This window comes from Salmo trutta, chromosome 27 (genome assembly GCF_901001165.1).
Source record: "Salmo trutta chromosome 27, fSalTru1.1, whole genome shotgun sequence".
Taxonomy (NCBI): Eukaryota; Metazoa; Chordata; class Actinopteri; order Salmoniformes; family Salmonidae; genus Salmo; species Salmo trutta.
This window is the reverse complement of record NC_042983.1, coordinates 1837751-1862888: the sequence shown is the minus strand read 5'-3', so window position 1 is coordinate 1862888 and position 25138 is coordinate 1837751. Positions and strand designations below refer to the sequence as shown.

General features: G+C 41.5%; 1 protein-coding gene across 2 annotated transcripts in view; it reads right to left on the bottom strand.

The window, feature by feature from the left end:
* Positions 1-3226: 3226 nt before the first annotated feature.
* kremen1 (kringle containing transmembrane protein 1) overlaps positions 3227-25138 on the bottom strand; it is a 105831-nt gene continuing 83919 nt past the window's right edge. Inside the window, exons 4-10 of one of the 2 annotated variants that reach the window (XM_029716293.1) lie at positions 24169-24293; positions 21959-22112; positions 20991-21100; positions 20512-20734; positions 10027-10209; positions 7478-7562; positions 3227-7254 (exon numbers count right to left, since the gene is read on the bottom strand). In XM_029716293.1, the coding sequence (XP_029572153.1) occupies positions 7095-7254; positions 7478-7562; positions 10027-10209; positions 20512-20734; positions 20991-21100; positions 21959-22112; positions 24169-24293 (1040 nt within the window). In that variant the 3' untranslated portion in view covers positions 3227-7094. Of the gene's footprint in view, positions 7255-7477; positions 7563-9984; positions 10210-20511; positions 20735-20990; positions 21101-21958; positions 22113-24168; positions 24294-25138 lie in introns of both variants that reach the window. The other variant, XM_029716292.1, reaches the window with a different exon arrangement.

Here is a 25138-nt window from a genome sequence, read left to right as displayed (position 1 = left end):
GCAGTCAGGGTCGATGCAAGGCGAGGTGTCATGTAGTCTGTGTGTGCGTGTGGTTTCAAAAGACTATGTTTCTCTGTCTCTCTCTATCTCCTTCCCTTCTTCACAGAGCAAGTCTCTCTCATTATCTCTGTCTTCATGAGAGGTCAGTGGCACAGAGCCCCATGCTATTCTGAGTTATTAGTAAGTGTGTCTTGCTGTCTTCATTCTTCCATTCTTCTAAGCCTACAGTTGTAAACTGGTATGGAGCAGAAATGCATGCCACCAGTAGAGGGGGCAAGATGACAGTATTTCAAAGAAATAAACATTCAGGTCAACTCTTCACCACAGGATTTTTTTAGCAGACACTTATCCAGCAATTACGGTCAAATGCCTTGCTCAAGGGCACATCGGCAGATTTTTCACCTTGTTGGCTCAGGGATTCGAGCCCGCAACCTTTCAGTTACTGGCACAACGTTCTAACTGCTAGGCTACCTGTCGCATGGGTGAGGGTCCACAATGTTAACATATCCTGACCCATGGTCATGTTGAACATCATATTTTCCTTCAAAAAATGTAATGATCTGCCTCACTTTAAGTTAATTATCTGTTCTAAATGTGTGTCCTGTCGGATTCAAACTAGATATGCAGTGACAGTGTAAGTCTTGCTTGAAAATATAGTTTTTACTGTGTGCAATTTTAGTTAAGTTAACTAGAGCCTCTTGCCCTCTTCACTAGTCCAGTTGAAGAAAAAAATACACATACCTACACAAATGTTTTAGATTATAATATATCCGTTCATGTTTTTACTTTTTATGCGGTTCCAGTTGAATCTCTGACCTCATACTCTTCCAAATCTGCAGGTTGCATGACTGACAATGGGTCAAACATGGCACCCCCAATCCCATACCTGGGTTCACATAGGATTTAAAATATTTTAAATACTTTGAGCGTTTGCCCGAGCCTGCCTGGTGTGCCAGGTGTGCCGCATTTGCCTGGTTTTCACTTTTGGGACTTCTCTATTGTTGCAATGCAATAGGCTAGCTCAATCAAGTTTAGCTAAATTATTTGAAATGATTTAGAGTAGTATTTGAGGTCTGCTCCGAATACCCACCACTCTGTCTCTATGCATCTACAGAGAGATAGCAAGAGAGAGTCTGGCAGTCATTACAGACATACGATAAGGATTCTGCTGATTTGGAGAAAAACAGGGCTTGAATTACCCTCCGTGCAGTCTTTTCAAGCACTGACTGAAGTGGCCCAAAAGGACTACGTATGCTTAGTGGAGGCACTGTGGGTGGTTAGTTCAAGTTGTATAGTTGTGGGACATGGATAAAAATAGGTACTTCATATGTACAACTTCTCAAAAAAACAATGTGACTATAATGTTTATCCACTGTACTAGTACTTTTACTTCAGTACTACTACAGTATAATAGTATACTTTTCTCTATGTGTATAAACAACAATTCCCTTTTCCATCTCTACTGTTAGATATTATTCTATTTTCTCACCTCAAAATCAATCAAAGTTTATTTGTCACATGCACAGGATACAACAGGTGTAAACAGTACAGTGAAATGCTTACTTGCAAGCTTTTCCTCAACAATATCAAAGGTAAAAATGTAAACTAAAAGAAGAGCAGGGAATCAATTACTGGGTCACTTCAAATGAACAAAAAAAACCCACACAAGAAATAGAAACACACCAGTATTGAATGCTATTAGGTCAGTACCAGTACTATATCAATGTGCAGGGATACTGGTGGTTCACATGTATTCACATTGTACATGTGAATATCCATATAATGTATTCTGAAAATGTGTAGGGTAGGTCTTGTGTGCTGGTATGACAGACCGAAGTCAACTAATCACGGCTGGACACAGGAATAAGAAACATGCATACAGAATTTATTTAGCAACCAGGACACATTCATTTAAATAAAACTACAAAGATACTTAACTTATACAAAACATAGATTATATCCCATTCACATACAAAATAATAATAATTTACCGTATAAATTACAATTTCACTAATTTAATTACAATTTTCATGAAAACAATATTTTGTATTCCCCCAAAACCCATTGGTTTCCATATCACACAGAGCTGCTCATCTTGTTATCATGACAAGAGTACCGAGTAACATTTTGAATGAATCGCAGATAGAGAAAAGAGAAGACAGTTTCTATTATTATAAGGAGGTACCATGGAATTGTCCCCCCCCCCACACACACACACACACACACACACACACACACACACACACACACACACACACACACACACACACACACACACACACACACACACACACACACACACACACACACACACACACACACACACACACAGAGAGAGAGAGAGCTCCAACACACTTGTTGTTCTTTTGGCTCTCTACTCCAGCCCTTTGGATTTGAAATGATACAATGACTATGAAGTTAAAGTGCAGACTGTCAGCTTTAATTTGAGAGTATTTTCATCAATATCAGGTGATAAAATATTATACCCCCCCCCCCAAAAAAAAAATACTATTATTGTAATGGTGAGAGGTTATGTCTTGGGGTTATGATATTTGTGCATCTGTAACTTTCTCAATTATTATTATTCACGATTCAGTCAGGATTATCTGTAATCATGGTAGCATCCACATGTATGTAGAAGTGTTTAGAAGCATATTCTATTCTTATTTACAATAAAAGTGACTCCAAAATGACACAATACATTATTTACCATGAAATTCTATTGGGCACAAAATAATCTGAAACAACAAAAACAAACAGCAAATGCATCCAACTAATTTCTAGAGTCACAAGCTTGATGTAGTCATTGCATGCTATAAATATGGGACCAAATACTTAACTTTAATACACATAAGTGAATTTGTCCCAATACTTTTTGTCCCTTAAAACAGGGGGACTATGTAAAAAAAAGTGCTGTAATTTCTAAATGATTCATGAAAATACCCTCAAATTAAAGATGACAGTCTGCACTTTTCAGTCTGCAACCTCATTTCAAATCCAAAGTGCTGGAGTACAGAGCCAAAACAACAAACAATGTGTCACTGTCCCAAAGGTTTTGGAGCTCACTCTATGTCTTACTATACTTGTGAGGACTTTTTGGAGACCAACAATTGATTCCCATTACAAAATCCTATTTTCCCTAATCCCTAACCTTAACCCATAACCCTAAACCTAATTCCTAACCCAAACCCGTAATTCTAACCCTAACCCTAAACCAAAAATAGCCTTTTTACAATTGAGGACTTCTCTGAATTTTTGTTTTACTATTCTTGTGAGGACTTCTGGTACTCACAAAAATAGTAAAACGTACACACACACACACACACACACACACACACACACACACACACACACACACACACACACACACACACACACACACACACACACACACACACACACACACACACACACACACACACACACACACACACACACACACACACACACACAGTCTCCCTTTCTCTAAGCACAAACTGCACTGAACATAACTTGTACTGCGATAATTAACATGAGTAACAGATGAGCAGACAGCCAAAATACAACATTAGGTCACCCAGCAGACAAACATCAGAGTAGAGAAGAAGAAAAGTTTGAGGCCCTTTCATTAAGTCGCACCTATGATAAATCCTAAACCTTATTCCAATGTGACTCTGGTCAAAAGTAGTGCACTATATATAGTTGGGAATAGGGTGCCATTTGGGACACATCCACTGGTCCCTTTGATGTTTTAAGTAGAAATTGCACACCAATATTGCATTTTAAAAGCCTGTTATATTAAATGAAGTGCCCTTTAATATAGACCACATGGACAATTCAATAAATCAGATTTTTGTTGAAATGAATGAAAAAATCTGCGCTTGAAAAAAAATCTTCACTTTTACATGTCTCTTGTCATGTTGTTTTGACTTGTAGGAAGATTTGAACCCACTTAACCACAAAATGTCATTACGTTTTCACCATCATTGTAAAGCCCTAATTATGTTCTTACTTTGACAGAGTTATTTCTGAAGATTATTATTTATTTAATGTGATTAGTGATTAATATACGTCTACCCCTCAGTTTAAGGTCAACCCTGTTACGTGAACTGAAATCTTGTTTTAATTTAGTGAAACTATTCCTATTTAAATAATTTTTTCAAAAGAAACATTGAACATGTAATAGTGAAATCATAGTGTAAAGGCAGGTGAACTGGGTCAACTCTTTTTGGCCTGTTGCACACAACAAGCTTCCATTCCCCCTGTCACAGGCCATCAAAAGCATGGCTGATTTAAGATGAAAACTTCAACCCTGTTACAGTAAATGAAGTATATAAACTCTGGATTGCTGATGTTATGTATTGGAAAAATGAAAGGCTTTGAAGCCACCAGTCGGCCATATTGGCACTCCTCAGAAAGGCAGTCCTCCATAGAAATGAATGGAATTCTAAAGTATTTCATTTAAATGTTTCAAAGATACAATTTCATGTATTTAAGTATTTGTGTTGTTGTAGTGGGGACAGTAACATTAATGCTTTCTAAAAAATTATACTTTAAGCAAAATGTTTTTATTTATTTATTCATTTAGAATTTGTATGTTTAGCAAACATAATTTTATGTAAAAGTATGCATTAAGGTGTCTGTAATAGAATAAATGTGACAAAAACGAATGTAGATGTTAATAAATGCATTTCCATAGCTTCCAAAATATATATTTTTTTACAAAAGTGGGGAGTGCCAAAATAGAGGTGCGGTGGCTTCAAAACAGCGCCCCCTTGTCGTCATCTAGAGTATATACAACTCTGGTACTTTAATGGCACTTTATTGGCACTTACAATAGTAAATAAATACCCCTTGGGATGCGAAAACGTGTTGTTTTATGTAGTTGAACATGTGCTGTTTATGACAGAATGTTAAAATGAGGTGAAATGAAAGTATTTTTTGACCAAGTTACACTACCTAAAATGTAATCTATCCATACAATTTTGCATATCAACTTTAACCCTTTTGTTACAAGTGCTCTCAATGTCAAGTTTGCACTTTGCAAATCTCCTATCATCAGTTTCAAACGGTTTTGGTTTTGAGAGCAAATAAGAGCCAAACTGGATTTAAGTACTATTTATCTGTCACCATACAAGTAGCGGCAAATTTAAGTGCATTGGACCAGATTAATCAGCTTTCACTGTGTTTGAGACTGTTGGGAAAAACAAAGTTATAGAAATAGAATTCTAACATTATTATACATATACAGTATAATGTAATATATATTAACATATATTTCATCTATGGTTCAACCTCTCTTTATGGAATTCCAACCTGCTATATTCAAGGGGCACATTAATGCATTGTTAACTTTCACGTGTCCTCAATGCTCACAGAAACACGCCGGACTGCAACAGTCTGTTTGCCTTGCACAGTGGACTATCACGAGTGCTTTCATTCATTCATTCCATATTATTTGTGCTTTAGCTGCAAGTTGAGAGAGGATGTTTGGGTCTAGTGAGCCCTCTGAATGTGGGAATGAATCTGCTGCTGAAGACGGGGGAAAAAAGTGCTCCAACCTCCGAGCTAAGTGGCAGTTAAAAAACGACTTTGAAGGATTTTGCCATTGCTTTGCCGAGACACAAAATGAAAGAGCAGGACATATGTCATCATCATCATTCCCCACATTGAATTACGCAATATACAACACAATTTACCCCCTCCTTGTAATCAAATGGCAACATAACGATAACAATATGTTCAGTAATGTCCAAGAAGACTACGCATAAGAGCACATAGAAAGAAAAAGATACAAAAAATGAAGCAAACCTTTTTTCCAAGTCTCGCCCACGCTACAGTAATTCCCATCGACAGTCTGTCATAGGGTGGGGATCACAAGCAATAGACTCAAAGACAGTGAGAAGAGGGGGGAGGAGGGGAGAGGGAAAGAAGCCAAGCAGGCTTGTTTAAGATCCTTAAGGCACTTAAACATAGTTAAACCAGAAAGATAAGAACCGCAGCGGAGCGGATGAGAGAGAACCTCTGAGCATTTTAAACACTCTTTTGAATGGCAGTTGTTTAATGAAACTACATCCCTCATCCACCAGCAGCCATGGGAGAGACTCTTGATACAGTTTCCTCCAGAGGCAGTGTGGAAGAGATAGCAGTGTCGGTGGTGGAACTGCTTTAGAACGTTCAAATCCACAAGTGGCTCCTGGCATTATACCTAAAGCGGACGTTACCATTGGCTGCACGGAGTCTCATTCAGAGAAATCCCATGCAGCCCTCTTAACAAGTTCGAACACTGGAATGTGAGTTGTAATCTATACCTCGATTACGCTTTCGTCGTCTAATGATTTTTAATTTGAGTGTCATTATTTCTAGATAGCCCACACTTTCTCATTCTGAACTTCTAATGCGAGCTGCGGGTGTGGCTTTGTGACAATGATCAAGAGCACCTGCTAACCGATTTGACTGCTCCGACACAGTTACACCTCTGACACCGCCAAAACATCAGATATCGCTGTTTAACGCTTGATCTGATTGAATCTAGGCCTTACTCTGACCCCTTGTGATCCAACCCCTTGTTCTGTGAGACACATATGACAGTCACTGATAGGGAATATGCATGGCTCCCTCAGTTGTTCGCAGGTTAGCGAATTTTGAGAGATTGTCAGACATTTTGTGCCCCACCGGCACACAGTTACAATGGAAGGCCTGCATTCTGGAGGAGTCCAATGGAAACTGCTTGCTTTGGCCCCAGCCAACCCTTGTCTCTAGAGGAGGACTCCAATGCTCTCAGACATCCATGGACGATGGAAGTAGAACCCATAGAAGATGAGTTCCCTACAGTAAAACATCCACCTCACACTGTATAGCTGCCCTCCTCTCCTGCCTTGTACACAGCAGACACAGACAGCCCTGTCTGGATCCCTTTTAGGGATTTGGCTCTTGGGCCTTTTGGTAGTAGTCACTCAGTGAGTCAGTGAATCAGTCATTAGTGATTATGTTAGCTTTGTAGCTCAGTACCCCATAGAGTCTCATTGGTAGAGGGGCTAGCTCTGTGGCTAGCTCTGGTACAGTAGGCCCTGGTACATGATGGTGATGATGTTAGTAGACCAGACTGCAGTTCGCTAGTTGCCCACCAGAGGGCTGAGGTCTCCGTGGTGGTTCTTTAGCTTCTTCTTGAAGAGGGAGATAGTGGAGGGCCGGTAGAAGATGATCCAGGGCTCGGACGCAGCACTCTGCCCACTGCAGCTCTCTGAACCACTGCTGGTCGGGATGTTGGGAGATCTGGAAAGAGACGAGGGATGAGGTTGGGGGAGAAGAGAGAGAAATAGATATGGCAAGAGAGAACAGTAACATTAGGTTACATATTCCACTGGCTGGGGCTCTCACAGCGTTAAAAATACATTAGATGCAATAAACTACACTTCGGTTACACTTTTGAGGCATTAGTACAATAAAACTTTATTGTCCATAATTTACATCAAACAACGTAAAATGTAATACTTACTTTACTGTAATATGCAGGAGTAGTTTAGCCACCATGGCTATGACTGTCAGAGTCAGGAGAGCAGCTAGGGCGTAGATGGTCCACACTGTCAACACAGAAACACAATTGAAATCAGACAGTTTAGATGAAAACATACCAGTTAAGAAGCACCCTATGCACTTGAGTAGACTCTCAGAGAGGCATGGAGAAACCTGACCAGAAAGAGATAAAAGGGATCTATAAACTAAAAACAGTCTGGCACATCTACACCATATTTGTACAGTACTGAGTGCACAAAACATTAAGAACACCTTCCTAATATTGAGTTGCACCCCCTTTTGGCCTCAGAACAGCATCAATTCGTCGGGGTATGAACTCTACAAGGTGTCGAAAGCGCTCCACAGGGAGGCTGGTCCATGTTGACTCCAATGCTTCATACAGTTGTGTCAAATTGGCTGGATGTCCTTTGGGTGGTTGACCATTCTTGATGCACACGGGAAACTGTTGAGAGTAAAAAACCCAGCAGCGTTGCAGTTCTTGACACAAACCAGTGCGCCTGGCACCTACTACCCTCCCCCTTTCAAAGGCACTTCAATATTTTGTCTTGCCCATTCACCATCTGAATGGAACACATACCCAATCCATGTCTCAATTGTCTCAAGGCATAAAAGTCTTTGTTTAAACTGTCTACTCCCCTTCATCTACACTGATTGAAGTGGATTTAACAGGTGACATCAATAAGGGACCATAGCTTTCACCTGGATTCACCTGGTCAGTCTATGTCAGGAAAGAGTAAGTGTAAGGTTTGATCTACCGGCACACATTAGCCTAAAGGCCTTTATCACAACCGATTCAGATGGTAAAATATTAGTACCTGCGTTATCGGTGCACATCTGTTACTAAACAGCAAGCTATAAAATCAAAGTATAACCTCCCAGTAATTTACTGGGACAAACAGTGCAATTAGTGCAACCAATGAAAATAGTGAGGGGTGTTTCGTAATTGCTTATCTTGATCAGAATGAATTTAGGGAAACTGTTAAAAGACAATTGCACACAGCATATTGAATATATTATGCCATTCTTATCATTAGCATAACATTAGCCTCAACATACATTGTTTAATTTAATTTCACCTATATATTAAAATATTTACTATTTCATTAAATGTTTTTGTTACATGTAATCTTTTGGTTCAACCTTAATGCCCAATAAATTACTGGGAGGTTATACATATGGAGTGTGCGACTCTCTTTGTTTTCATAGCTTACAGTTTATTCACCGTTAGTCAGCACCTCGACACTAAAGAATTTTCTCTGGGTGTGCGCCAGCTCATGCTTTTTATTTTAATATATACTGAATAAAAAAATGAACGCAACATTTAAAGTGTTGGTCCCATGTTTCATGAGCTGAAAATAAAAGATCCCGGAAATGTTCCATATGCACAAAAAGCTTAAACAAATTTGTTTACATTCATGTTAGTGAGCATTTCTCCTTGGCCAAGATAATCCATTCACCTGATAGGTGTGGCATATCAAGAATCTGATTAAACGGCATGATCATTACACAGGTGCACCTTGTGCTGGGGACAATAAAAGGCCACTCTAAAATGTAAAGTTTTGTCACACAACACGATACCACAGATGTCTCAAGTTTTGAGGGAGCGTGCAATTGGCATGCTGACTGCAGGAATGTCCAACAAAGCTGTTTTTAATGTTCATTCCTCTGCCATAAGCCACCTCCAAATTCGGTTTAGAGAATTTGGCAGTACGTCCAACCGGCCTCACAACTGCAGACCACGTCAGACCGGGACCTCCACATCTGGCTTCTTCACCTGCAGTATCGTCTGAGAGGGTGCTGAGGAGTATTTCTGTCTGTAATAAAGCTATTTTGTGGGCCTGGCTCCCAAATGTGTGGGCCAAATGTCCTCCTAGGCCCACCAATGGCTGCGCCCTTGCCCAGTCATGTGAAATCCATAGATTATGGCCTAATGAATGAATGTATTTTAATTGACTGATATCCTAATATGAACTGTAACTCAGTAAAATCTTAGAAGTTGTTGCATGTTGCGTTTATATTTTTGTTCAGTATATATTCCTATAACAAAACAGGTCTCACACCTTTTTTGTAAAACATACAGTTTTTGACCAATCAAAACCAGCGTGAGACCACAGAGGCAGACAGGAACGCTGTCGGTTACACATAAGAAAACCCCGAGAAAGGTACGATGTTGATTACACATGAGAGAAACCCCAGAAAAGTACAATGTTGGTTACACATATGAGAAAGCCCAGAAAGGTACGCTGTCGGTTACACATGAGAGAAACCCCAGAACGGTAAAAAAAAACAGTACCAAAGGTACAAAAAAAGAAACATGTAGTAACTGAGAGATGGAGAGGTAGGACGTTGCAACGTCGGAATCAATAGAGGTGAGTCATAGTAGAAAGCTCTATTAGAAACCCAGAGAAGTAGAAAGATATGATGTTGGTAACTGATAGATAGAAAACAACAATATTGGTATCTACATACTAGAGGTGTGTCCGTTGGTCCCGTTGGGTCCGGCCCACTGACCTGGCATGTTGTGGTCCGGTTTACCGGGACTGGACGTTATCACATAGAGGATTTGAGAGGAACGTCCGTTATCGCTCCCGTTAGACTTCTCCGTTACGCCGTTAAGCTCAGGCTTTACTGTACTAGTGTCCTCATCTTCCTTCTCATCCTCATCCATAGGTCTGGTGTCCAGGCCTCTCAGCGCTGAAACAACAACAACAAATAAAATGTTTCCATGGGCCTATTGCAACGAAGATTGGCCTGTAGATTATTGGCAGATGATCTCTTGTCAAACCATCAATACATGATAAATTCCCCAACGCAGCTGATCTCAATTGCAAGCAGCATTGGCCACCGGTTTACTGCTCCCCAACGTGGTTCGGGTTTATCTCTTAGTCCTCATTGCAACCAAAATTAGCACATAAAAAGCCCTCTGGTGGGTATAATCATTGGAACAATTTGATCTGGCAATACTACTTGACTAAGGATGATTTATCTATTTGACAATCATTCCGCACAACTAAAATAAAGTATTTAATGCCCTCGTTTTACCACAGCAAATCTACTATGGCAATGTAGCCTACCCTATGCAAATCTATGGTGTATGAATACTTTTTGCTACACCATGTTTCCAATTAATGTTATCCATTAATGATTTTACTTGTCTGAATCGAATATGGTCATTTCTTATCAAGAGGGCAAAAGGAAATATTCCATTTGACATTTGAAACTAAATCGTGATTGCATTGTATTTTGAATCAAATTATATTGTATTCTAATAATATTAATGAAGTTATTTAAAGTTGCACAAATAATATATCATTGTGTTTTTAACAAATCATTTTAATCACTTGAAAAAACTAACAAACATACATCACCGTTCAAAAGTTTTGGGTCACTTAGAAATGTCCATGTTTTTGATCATTAGAAAATCATTTGCAATTATGTTAGCACAGCTGAAAACTGTTATTCTGATTAAGCAATAAAACTGGCCTTCTTTAGACTAGTTGAGTATCTGGAGCATCAGCATTTGTGGGTTCGATTACAGGCTCAAAATGGCCAGAAACAAAGAACTTTCTTCTGAAACGCATCAGTGTTCTTGTTCTGAGAAATGAAGGCTATTCCATGCGAGAAATTGCCAAGAAACTGAAGATCTCGTATAATGCTGTGTATTACTCCCTTCACAGAACAGAGCAAACTGTCTCAAACCAGAATAGAAAGAGGAGTGGGAGGCCCCGGTGCACAACTGAGCAAGAGGACAAGTACATTAGAGTGTCTAGTTTCAGAAACAGACGCCAACTGGCAGCTTCATTAAATAGTACCCGCAAAACACTGAAGATAGTGCCCGCAAAACACTGGCAGCTTCATTAAATAGTACCCACAAAACACCAGTCTCAACGTCAACAGTGAAGAGGTGACTCCGGGATGCTGGCCTTCTAGGCACAGTTGCAAAGAAAAATCCATATCTCAGACTGGCTAATAAAAATAAAAGATTAAGATGGGCAAAAGAACACAGACACTGGACAGAAGAACTCTGCCTTGAAAGCCAGCATCCCAGAGTCGCCTCTCCACTGTTGACGTTGAGACTGGTGTTTTGCGGGTACTATTTAATGAAGCTGTCAGTGTTTTGCGGGTACAACACTCAATAGTAAACCTTTATTTTTTCGTACAGGACTACAGTAATTAGGCCATTAGGCCTACTGCGGCATATTGTACTTTATTGAAGAAACAATATCTGAATTGGAAGGAAATGTGGTGTGGAGATGAATTTATTATTTGGAAATCGTTATCCAAAGAAACAAATACAAAGGGCTTGGTTTGATAATGATATTTAAATTGTCTGTCACACATGTTGCTGCAATCCATATCACTTTAATTTACAATGTGGTAATTCATTAAAAGTTGGTCTTCTATACATTTATTTTCGCAGATTAGCCTCGATGTAGCCATAATTGTCTGAATTGTCTACAATTAAACGTGTTAACTAAATAAGTTTAATTGGCATAGGCTACATTTTGAGTCAAATCATTTTATTTCGGTTGCCATATGTAATATTCTTCCTTTTTCCTCATTTAAATTTCGGTGATAGGGTGTTACTTCATTGGGGTGGGAGTAGTCAACACAAATAATTATGATTTCCTATGCCATTTCCGCTGTCTTGTATCCAGACGGCTTGACACCATAACAGCGTCAGATCAGCTGGTCTACAAGTTTGATAAAAATAAATAAGTGCAGCCCTCCACTGCATTTTGAAATCCCAGTGTGGCCCCAAAACCAAAATTATTGCCCACCCCTGAGCTAAGACTTTGATGTCTAAATTAACAAGGTTAATTTATGAAATGATCAAAACATGTTATTATAATTCCTTATCCCTACAATGAATGGTGGCCTAAATCTTTACTAGGAGTTAAAGGTTTTTGTCTGATATAACTCAACTTGACTGTGATGTTCCCACATGTTCTCCATTTGATACAACAGAATGCAGTGCTGCCGTTGCTTCAAACCTCGGTTCGGCAGGAAATTCCTCAGACGTCATCTGAGAGCGTTTATCCTCATCTGAGAAGGAAATGAACATTGCACCACTCAGCACTGTATGGATGTACTAACATCCAGCTTAGCCTCAAGAGAGAATCTCTCTCTCTCTCTTTCCCCATCCTTTTCTCTTCGCAGCTCAGCGGGGGAAAAAACAATTTAATTATGTGACCTTTTCTTATAACATGTCTCATAATATTGTATATTCATTTCCAACAACTTCTGTTTCTGATGTGCGTTCTGAAACAAGGGAAGTCAGAATTGAGACATGACCAGAAGGGAATTGGCTGCAAGTCTGGGAGTCAGACTCTGACCTGAGAATATTGTTTTTAGTAGAACAAAATGAGAAAACGTTAGGACAGTCTGTGTCTGTGTGTGTGTGTGTGTGTGTGTGTGTGTGTGTCTGTGATTGTGTGTGTGCCTCCCAGCCCTGTAAGCTCTTAGCTTTAATGTCAACAGTACTAACTAATTCAGAAAGAGTTGTATTGAGTGTTGATGCCTTAAGGAAATGGAACTGAAACAATAGTGGGGTGTTTACAAGAGTTTGGTCTATACAAAGAACTGCTATTTATACATAAATACTTCCATTCCACTATGATGAGTGTGTAATATAAGATTGGGTTCATATTGGGATCCCTAGGAGGTGGTGCACTCTGTGTATACAATGATGTTAAGGATGGGGAGAATGATGCATGAATGATATATACAGATATACGATACCAGTGACAAACAAAACATCTCAAGGTTATTTACATAACCCCGTTCTCTAATATTATGAGTGAGTCGACTCATGTGGGAACGTGCCTGTTTGCAGAAATCTAGAATAACTGAGTTCTCTTTCAATTATTTGTTTAGACGACTCACATATGAGATGTATGAAACTCACATAACGTAGGCACGCTCTCCGAACACTAGTTTCCAGACTACCCCTCAGAGACCCCGATACTGAGAACAGTATGCACCAGAGAAGGTGCAGTGACTTCCAGTCGGTAGAACCTCATGAGGGGATGCCCAACGTGCCGCATTACAGATCTCCTGCAAGGAGAAGCCTTTGAACAGAGCCCAAGAGGTAGCCATACTGTACCTCTGGTGGAATGAGCCCTCAGGCCCTCCAGAGGCTGTGAACCCTTGCTATTATAAGCTAGTATAATAGCATCCACTATCCAATGTGACAACCATTGACGAGAGAAAGTCCTCCCCCTGCAGGGGGGTGTTCAAGACACAAAGAGCTGGTCGCTCTTGCGTAAAGCTCTCTTTCTATCCAAATACATGTGTAAAGCACGCACTGGACACAAACGGTGGAGACGCTCTTCCTCTGCAGAAGAGAAAGGCGGTAGGTGGAAAGCCATAAGCTTCAAGGTGAGACAATTGTAACTGTCGCTGACCTTTGTCATAAAGGTGGGGTTAGGCAATAAGGTTACCTTGGTAAAACCCGGGACAAACAGTAGGCAGGAATGGTGAACTGACAGTGAATGTCGTTCACTCACTCGCTTTGAGGAAGTAAGGGCTACCAATAAAGAGGTCTTGAGAGAGAGATATTTCATCCTTACATTCTCCAGCATTTCAAAAGGCTGCTGAGACAAAGCCTCAAGCACAGTAGAAAGATCCCAAGGTGGGGCTACAGGCTTGGATACAGACATAAGCGGTGCGCCCCTTCTTGAAATGGCATTAGAGCAGGTACTTGCCCACTGCGCTGTTATTAAGGCCTATATGACAAACTGAAAAAGCGGTTAAGTAGAACTTAACAGTGGAGAAAGCCGTCCCGCTGTCTAGAAGGCCTTGCATGAAGCATAAAACCTCTGACACAAGACATGGGTAAGGAATTCTTTGTTTTTGGTCACACCACTTCTCAAAGATGCACCACTTATTTCCGTAAAGTGAGCGAGTAGAAGGGTCTCTGGAATGTCTCAATGGCTCTGAGAGGCAGACTAGTCGTGTCCAACTTTAACCTTAACCAAAGCTTTCCCGGACATGTGGGTGCTTCCAGGATGAGGGACGAGCCTCGTTGTCTCTTTATGGCTATAGTGGGGAGTGTGAGGCGCATAGGGGGAAAAGCATAGAGCGGTGCGCCTTTTGCCAAGGGTGTACCAACTATGGCTGTGGTAGTCATGACATTTTGTCAGCCTGTGATTGTCAAGCAAATAACTTCAGGTCTCACAGTAATTGACCATGAATGAACATAAACACGTTTAGCATCTCCTGGCTTCCACACATAGCTTACAAGCCACTGATGCAGGCATTTGGAACATCTACATTTAAGAAAAGTCAAATAAATCCATGTAATATAGCTTACACCATCACAATAAAGAAACATGATATGAAGAAAATGTAGTCTATTTCAAAAGGACAGAATAGCATACTTTGAGTTTTCCTTATGTTGGGCCCTGATCTGGCTATGCCATATGGCTGTGGGCCATTTCAAGGAACGTGTGCCGCCCTGGTTGTTGATGTAGGCCGACACTGTCATATTGTCTGTCCTGACAAGGACGTGACAATACCGGAGGAAGGGTAGAAAGTGTTTCAAAAGAGGAACACTGTCAGAAGTTTGAGGTAATTGATATGGGCAAGACAGAGTTGTGTGGTCCACACTCAGTTAACTGCCTGACCCTCGTAAACTTCGCCCCCAACCCATGAGTGACGCGTCTGTCGTCATCACCTTCCCCGCTGACACCACTCCTAGAGTGGTGCCGAATGTGAAGATCGAGGGGCCCCTCCATTTCCAGAAAGATGTGAGGCACTCTGATGTCGGGTGCACAGACGTAGGGATAAAACCCAGCGTTGGAAACTTCTCATCCTCAGTAGGCCATGTGGGACCACTGAGATAGTGGAGTCCATTAACTCCAGTAACCGGAGGCGTATTCGGAACATGGCCGAGTGCCTCCTGTTTAATAGGGATAGGCACTGTCGGAATGAGGCGATGCGGCCTCCCGACAGCGTTGGGTGATACTCAGATTCTATATTCTCTGTGTCAGTATAAAACAGCTTTTTATCTGATTGATTTGGAAACACGAGCCCGGAAAGGTGGGTTACCAAGGAGGTAACATCTCACCCCGCTCGCTCCCGGGAAGGGAGCCCCTCGTTTTGGTCACCAGAATGTACCAGGAGTAGAAGCCTCAATGTCTCTCTTCCTCTGCTATCACTCTGATATTCCATTTGAATAGAAGAGAGGAGATTTCCTGCTTTAGTATGCGTGCCAAGTCACGGTCGCATCTGATTCCAGAATGCCATTGAAGGCAAGAGGTCTCATAGCGAACTGCAGTCTGTAGAACTTGGTAACAGTGGATAGGGTCCCAGGCTTGACTGTGGATGCATGCTAGTTTTCTACTCTCTCAGCGAGCAACCCATGGGGAGGCACTCCACCCGAGAAGGTACCAGCGTAGAACATGGAGTGTAACTGTTCACTGCACTTCTCTGCCGCTGGGGCGTACCCTAGGTGAGATGCCCCCTCTCCCTCCAGGGGAATCCGTTGGGCGCAATCTCAATGCTGTCAAACTAGCATGGTGCTCGGGTCCCCTGAGGCAGGGTTAGCTTCTTCCATGGCACCGATGGGAAAGCTAATCCCAGAACAAAATAAAAACCACAGCTAACTAGCAGTGTGTTGGCTGCCAGCTAGGCTAGTTAGCATGATGTTAGCTGGGAAAAGCTAACCTCTTAACCAAGTGAACGTAGCTATCGTTCGCCAAGTGGGCTACTGAACTAGCTAGTTAGCAGGAGGAAGATAGCGACGGACAAAGCGTATCTCTCTACCGAGAGAAAGACTAGAAATTCTTCCCTTGCAGGTAGAATACCTAGGGTAGGATAGTAAACTAGCCTGTTAGCGAAACCTTGCAGCTAAGCTAGCCAAGTATCTGTAGCTAGCCGGTTCCGGATGCTAGCTACAAAGAGACCTCGAGGAGAAAAAGAGACAAAGCTGTGATCTATTAACTTTATAGGAATTGGCCTATATGGATAGGGCTAAATTGAATTGTTTCTATTCTAACAGACCCCATTTCAAAGGAAACAAGCACTCATTAATATAATGTGAGGCCAATTAGTGGACGTGGCCAACACACCTGAACACACTTAACAAGATAGTGGATAGTGAGAGTTTTGCTGATGCTGAGAACGGAATGTATATGTTTTTCAATAACATTATTAGAACGTTCTTTCAACGTTACTAACGTTTTCTTGTGGTTTTTATGGAAAATGTTCTTTATATTCTGAGAACATGACTTCAAATAGAACCATGCGGAAACCTGCAGAAAACGTTATACTGAAGTACTGAAATTCCCACAGAAGGACATTGTTTCTTAACGTTCTCTGAACATTCTGAGAACATTACTTTAAATAGTACCATGTGGAAACGTTATGCTGATGTATTGAAATTCCCAGAGGAGAACATTGTTTCTTAACGTTCTCTGAACTATTTGAGAACATTCCCAATGCCAAACCAGTTGGAGAACATTCCTAGAACATTACCAAAAATGTAATTAAATGTAACCATGTTTGAACTTTTAGGAAACGTTCTGTTAAAGTAATGAAATACCAAGAAAGAACATTATTTTGTCAAGTTCCTTAAATGTGCTGAGAAAGTCCCAATGCCAAGCAACTCATCTGCACCATTCCTAGGACTTTGTGGGAAGGTTGGATGCAAACTAACCATAGGACAACCACGCTCTCACCAAGCTCTAAGAAACATATGGTTCTCAGAATGTTATTTTACATTTTTTTACATTTAAGTCATTTAGCAGACGCTCTTATCCAGAGCGACTTACAAATTGGTGCATTCACCTTAAGATATCCAGTGGAACAACCACTTTACAATAATATGTGCTAGATGGGCTCCCTCTCACACACAGATGATGCACAGCACATACAGAAAGACACGCTGAAGGGTAGGCCTAATTCTGATCATGGCTGATATGATAAATAACTTAATATGATAAATATATATGATAAATAACTAACCCAATCCACATATATTTAAAAAGGAAAACACAGTATAAAATGTTCATGACCGTAAGAACCCTCATTTGACAACTTGGAACAGCGCATCCTGTACATTTAGCCTGGCCCCATTCTCAATCTGCGCATTCTCAAACTCGGAACAGTCTACTGGTAGACATACACTGAACAAAGTGGAATCAGGATCTGAATGCCCACTCTCCATTGCTATTCCATGCAGATCCCACCTTCATGCCGCTTTGATCAATCTTTTTTGATGCTGTGTGTGAATCCGTCGCGCTTGAGTAGGAAAATCTGGAAAGGAAGATAGGCAAAGAATGGCCTTTTGGCGGACGCGCGACCTGTCTGTTTCCAACAGAGGTTTGTGACTAGGACAAAGACCAAAAACAAAAAGGGCAAAATCAATACAGTTACAAATAGCAATTTTGTTTTTGTTCAATATTATATTGATATTTGACTCGAAGTATTGATTTGTAAATGTTCTAGCGCTAGCCTGCTGTACCTGTGCCAAAACTGTTATTTTTCATCCTATAGCTTGTTCTCCATCTTCTTTTTACATAAATAGTGAGCCAACATGTTTTCAGCACTTTTATTTCCCTGAATGATCTAAACAAATTTTCTCATGCTCTTTCTTGTCTCTTTGCAGCAGACATGTAGTGAGCAATATGTTTGAATCATCAAATCGCAATAAAATCGCGGTATCGAATCGCAATACATATAGAATCGTAACAATCGCAATACATATCGTATCGGCAACTAATTATCATGATATTATTGTAAGGTCCCTGGCAACTCCCAGCTCTACTAATTTCCTGCAATTCTACACATTTTGCCATGGTTTGGCATGCTATCTGAGTGACTCAAGCATTATAACAAAATCAATGGGAGCCCATGCCATGAAATGTTTAGAATTTTAAATTCTACCAGACTGCGCAGTTTTTATTTTGGTGATTGTTCGTTTTCAAAGATGGCTATTTATATTTTCTACATACATGTTTTTTATATCTGTTTTTTAGTCAATTAAGTTAACACAGAACATTTTTACCATCCAGAAAAGTATTCCCCCACACTATGCAACGACATGCACCTTGTGAATTAGTGTGTGTCTCACGGTGAGTTCCTAGAAAAACAAAACATTTCAATATATGCAACACCAATATCACCTGCGGCTTTGAGGCATTGGCGAGCAAATGATAAGAGAAAAGGTCCACCGCCGGCAGCACTTGGAGTCTCCCCTGACTGTCTCCCTTTCTTACCCTCAGTGTGTGGCTAGGCACATGCATGTGTGTGTGTGCATGTGCCTGGGTGTCTGTTTTTATGTGTGTGTGCTTTAAGTAGAGCCACAACACATTAGTCTTGTCGATTTAACAGTGTCCAGGCGGCTTGGTTGCTATGCAAAACCCTGCCATGGAACCAGGATAGCAGGATGTCAGCCTGCACCTGTTCATGCAAATTATGGCTCCCGGAGAGAGATGAGTTTGTGGTTCAGTCAAATCACTGCATGGGGCTGAATTAAGTCAAGCCAAGTCGAGGGCGATAGAGGTCTGGAAAAGCTTGTTACAGTATCTCTCATATCTACTATAACAACTTGCTTTGTTTCTGTACAATTGTTGTGACAACCTCAAAACAACCTACATTACATGACCAAAAGTATTTGGACACCTGCTCGTCGAACATCTCATTCCAAAATCATGGGCATTAACATGGAGTTGGTCCCCCCTTTGCTGCTATTCTGGGAAGGCTTTCCACTAGATGTTGGAACATTGCTGCGGGGACTTTCTTCCATTTAGCTATAAGAGCATTAGTGAGGTCAGGCACTGATATTGGGTTGATTAGGCCTGGCTTGCAGTCGGCATTCCAATTCATCTCAAAGGTGTTTGAGGTCAGGGCTCTGTGCAAGCCAGTCAAGTTCTTCCACACCGATCTCGACAAACTATTTCTGCATGGACCTCACTTTGTAAACGGGGGCATTGTCATGCTGGAACAGGAAAGGGCCTGCCTCAAACTGCTGCCACAAAGTTGGAAGCACAGAATCATCTAGAATGTCTTCGTATGCTGTAGCATTAAGATTTCCCTTCACTGGAACTAAGGGGCCTAGCCCAAATAACGAAAAACAGACCCAGACCATTTATTCCTCCTCCACCAAACTTTATAGTTGGCACTATGCATTCGGGCAGGTAGCATTCTCCTGGCATCCGCCAAACCCAGATTCGTCCGTCGGACTGCCAGATGGTGAAGCGTGATTTATCACTCCAGAGAATGCATTTCAACTGCTCCAGAGTCCAATGGCGGTGAGCTTTACACCACTCCAGCCGACGCTTGGCATTGCGCTTGGTGATCTTGGGCTTGTGTGTGGCTGCTCGGCCATGGAAACCCATTTAATGAAGGTCCTGATGAACAGTTATTGTGCTGATATTGCTTCCGGAGGCAGTTTGGAACTCAGTACTGAGTTTTGCAACCGAAGACAGACTAATTTTACACACTAAGCGATTCAGCACTCGGTGGTCCCGTTCTGTGAGCTTGTGTGGCCTACCACTTCGCGGCTGAGCCGTTGTTGCTCCTAGACGTTTTCACTTAACAAGAACAGCACTTACAGTTCACCGGGAAGGCTCTAGCAGGGCAGAAATTTGACGAACTGACTTGTTGGAAAGGTGGCATCTTATAACGGTCCCACGTTTAAAGTCACTGAGCTCTTCAGTAAAGCCATTCTATTGCCAATGTTTGTCTATGGAAATTGCATGGCTGTGTGCTCAATTTTCTACACCTGTCAGCAACGGGTGTGGCTGAAATAGCCAAATCAACTAATTTGAAGGGGTGTCCACATACTTCTTTATATATAGTGTATGTGTGGGTGATGTTGGCAACAAGGGTTGGGTGACAATACTAATTGACCCCCTCCTGAAGTCCTTACCTACGACATGTCTACAGGTTTCTTAACTTGGTATGTGACAGCTAGGTTGGTGCGCTCTGTATATGTGTGTGTGTGTGTGTGTGTGTGTGTATACTGTATATATCCCATTGCAAACCCACCTTGGTATGTGACAGAGAAGCCCTGTGCTTGGTTGGTGTGGTCTGAGTAGAAGTAGAGGATGGCAAAGTCTCCAGTGACGTTGACCAGCTCCCGGGGCGAGTTGCGGCCGTCGAACCGTGCTAACACCTGGGTGGTATAGCCATCCAGCATTTCCACCATGTCTGTCTGGTCCGAGATGTCGAAGAAGGTGAAGTTGAACAGGATCATGGAGGCTCCAGGTACCTAATAATAATGCAAATAGAAAAAAGACACAGTACTTAATAATACATGATACTTACTACTTTCTGAAAGCCAAAGATGCTTTAGGCAATAGGCAACAAACAAAAGCAACAACAAAAAAAGGGTCCAGCTGTTGTGCGTTATATTACACCCTATCCCCAATATAAACACACTACAGTTGGACCCGGGTAAAAAGTAGTGCACTGTAAAGTGGATAGGGTGCCATTTGATACGCAGACTAAGAAACAAAATACAATACCTGGACAGTCCAGTAGCAGACCCTCCCTGCCTCGTACTTATCAGGGAAGTCAGGGGAGTAGACCACCCCAGAGGGAGCAGAGTAGTTACCCCCGCACGCACCAACACGAGCTGGAGGAGAGGAACAGAGAAAGATGATTCAATGAATAACAGTTCAGCTATTGAAGTTTGCATTTGCAAGTTTATAAGTCTCTCATACAACTAACCCTCTTACATAACTAACCCTGTCGACTCCTATGTCTCAGGAGTTGTCATAGAGACCTTTTCATATAGAGACCACATACAACAGACTCTTTTAATGATAGAGAGAGTGGAATGAAGAGTTTTCAACACATAGTGGAAAGATGAGACTGGACTGAACAAGGAGTATTTCATCATTGTTGTAATTGTGTTGACTACAGCTGTGAAATCTGTGTCTCATTATCTAGCAGATGTGTCCGCCATAAACGTTATGCTTGTGTAGCCTATTAGAAAGAGATTAAGCAGGTATTGTTTTGCCAAAATCAGCAAATCATTTTATGACAACAAAGGGAGAGATAGAACATTATGTTTACATGACTCTTCCAACTTCCAAAAAGTGAGTTGGTGAGAGTGACGCAATCTTTTCACATTCGGTTAGGTTCTTTCACTTCTTTCCAACGTTGGTTCTGAGAGAACCATTCAATTGTTTGTGGATTATTCACCATCGCCAGTGTGGTGGAGCTTATGTGTTTGAAAAAAATATGCAAACTCCACTTTTTACATATTAGGTGAAGCATCATAGATGTTATAAAGGGCTGACCAGACTAGGGTCATTCTCACTAAAAGCCAAATGGAAGAAAACAGAACAAAACTGTGAAGGACTACCTGAATATGTCCAATAAGAAAGTCTAGTTTGTATTGTTTGCACAGGGGGGAAAAATGTCTACGGTTTGCAGCAATGTGCACTAATGAATACGACTCAGAGCAAACGTTCTCCTGTCTACTCACTGTCGAAGATGATGACCCATCCATCTCCTCCACAGGGCTGGGTGTGGTCACCAAAACACACGTGGTTGCACTCCATACTGGGTGCTTTGCCATGGTGATGCTGGTCCAGGTCGTTGCCACAGAAACAGGCGTAACCCGACTCCATCCCAGCTAGCTACAGAACAGAGAGAGACATGCAAATCAATCAATGATCATCACATTTTAAGCTCAAATCAAACTTTATTTGTTTAGCACTTGGGTAAAGCTTTACAAGAGGGTAAGACCTTCACTTTAAAAAAATGTAGTGCAGCACTAAGGAATAAAACCCTTTGGATGAGAGCAAAGGAAGAAACCTTGAGAGGAAGCAGACTTTAGAGAGAGCTGAACCTCCTTAAGCCAACTCTGGATGGTAGAGTCAGACAAGAGTTGTCCACCTCACTTAATCAGAGATACTACTATATCATCTAATGGTATGTTAATAAGCATACTTTCAGAATGATTCCATAAAAATCCCCAAAATGACTGTTTTTCTGTCCTAAAATAAAGTGATTTATGTGTCTAAAGCCATCAGGCGTTTGATGATAATAATATGGTGTGATTGGGTTGAGTCCAGTGCTTTCAGAGAAACAGAACAGTCACCACTCCTTTATATGCGTGCCAAATGGCACCCTATTCCCTATATACATATATATGCCCTATGGGCCCTGGTCAAAAGTAGTGCAACTACATAGGAAATAGGGTGCAATTTTGGACGAATCCCCACTCTGTCAGCAGTAATTAATTAGAGGGTGACTAGTTGAGTACGAACTCACATGAAAGACCTCAGTGTAGGGCTCAAATAAACTAGTCTGAAATAGCATCCGACCACTTAACCTTCATCTCTTAGTCAAAACATGGTAAACATTTCCTGAAGCTATGTTGCGTTGGGCTGTATTAGAATGAGAGACATAATCACAGAATGCTTCATAAATGGCACCCTCTTCCCTTAAAAGTGCACTACGTTTGACCAGGGTAAAGTAGTGCACTATAAAGGGAATACTAGTCTGCCATTTGGGACACACACAGTCAAACCTCTTCAATCATCTTGACCTTTCCTTTCAGAATTCAGATCCAACCCAGCCATACTCAGTGTGCAGGCAGAACACTGACTAAGAGCTCCATTGTCTCTCATTAAAAGAAGACCATTGTGTCATTTTCTTCCCATAAATGAATTCATATGAAGGTACCGCATCACTTCCCTTCATTCTGAACATTTTCTCATGAAGCTGGAATTTATGTAACTAGACTCCTCTGCCGCTAACCGAACCGACGTGAAGGCGTTACATATTTATCAGATGAAAAAAGAAAAATGACTTGAGAAAGGAAGACAAACGTGAAGTCCTCTGGTGACAGAGCAGAAACTTGTTTTCAGGGGGCATCTGAATCACTAAGTCACTGGCTGTATCCCAAATGGCACCCTATTCCTTATGGGCCCTGGCCAAAAGTAGTGCACTATATAGGGAATAGGGTGTCATTTGGGACGTATATCCACCGACTTACTGTCTGACTGACTTATGGTTGGATGTGGTTGTTTGTCATAGTGAAGTCAGAGAGCATCAATACAGCGTTTTTAAATGTGTATTAGAGACAATGACAATCAGAGGACGGACAGACGTTATGATCTCAGGCTGTCCCACACATAATGTCAGTGCCATCTGCGGAGAGGGACTGGAGACACACACACACACACACACACACACACACACACACACACACACACACACACACACACACACACACACACACACACACACACACACACACACATACACACACACACACACACACACACACACACACACACACACAGGGGGGCAGACTGTCACTGCTCATCAGTGCAGACAGCGTCTGAGAGCTGGGCCTGACGCAGGGCCAACCGGATGTGTTCACACAGAACATAAACACCTGCCACTGTTTATACCCGTGGTCAGTACCCAAGACAATAGAAGGCCATAGAGACTGTACATTTACAGCTGTGATGTTTCATCATCTGATGTGTCACTGAATTAATTTGAAATGTGAGGATAGTTATGGTCATAAATATAGAGATACAGTGTCTAGAACAGACAGCCATTCTTCCCTCAAAGATGATTTATTGCAGATGAAACAGGTTGGTGAACCAAATCTTGAAAGGCATCATATTCCCTATAGTGCATTACTTTTGGGACACATCCATCTCTGTACTTTCTTACCTTGTATCTCTGTTTGCGGCAGAAGCTGATGCAGTTCTGGATGGTGAGTTTGTTGGAGGTCTCACTGCTCCCTGTCAGGGTGGGAGGGTCTCCACTGTCTTTGAAACAACCCAGGTTACCTGGCACTGGAGAAAACACAGAGAGGAGAGCAGGGGTTAGCCATGTATTTCTTAATGATAGGCACTTCAATACTAACAAGCACATACTGCATTATGCATTCACTACATTTCCCATGAAGCATTTGCATTGTGTTGCGCTATATGTAGTTCCTCTTAAGAGGCCCTTCTGTACTTAAAATCACAGATTGCATTAAACGTTCACTGTATTTCCCACAGAGGAAGCTGGTTAAAGGAGCTATAGGAGGACGGGCTGATTGTAATGGCTGGAATGGAATCAATGGAAAGATATCAAACACATCAAACATAAGGAAACTACATGTTTGATATCTTTCCATTGATTCCATTCCAGCCATTGCAATGAGCCCGTCCTCCTATAGCTCCTCCCACTTGCCTCCACTTTTTCCCCATGATGGACCTGTGTGGTGTATTACCAGAGTCCTGTTTGAAACAACCGATCCCAGAGATCATTCACCATGAGGCTGGGCCATATGCCAGAACAGTGGTCGTGTGGGACTACACGTCCCACAAACCACCCGTGTCTCATAGAACAGGCGTCAACTCAAATATAGAACATTGGTCGACAGAGCCAATCCTGAGGGACCCTTGAATATGCAGGATTAAGCTCTGTACTAGAGCATACACTACACTTCCCATGGACCATCTGTGTCTCATAGAAGAGTGGTCTGAGGGATCAGAGTGTATACATTTTTTGTGGATCATATACTACACTTCCCATAAACCACCTGTGTCTCATACGCAAGGTGTCAACCCAAGACACAGAACATTGGCCCTCAGAGCCAGTCTTAGCCAGTCCTAGGTTGTAGTTCTGTAATAGATCATTAGATCATACA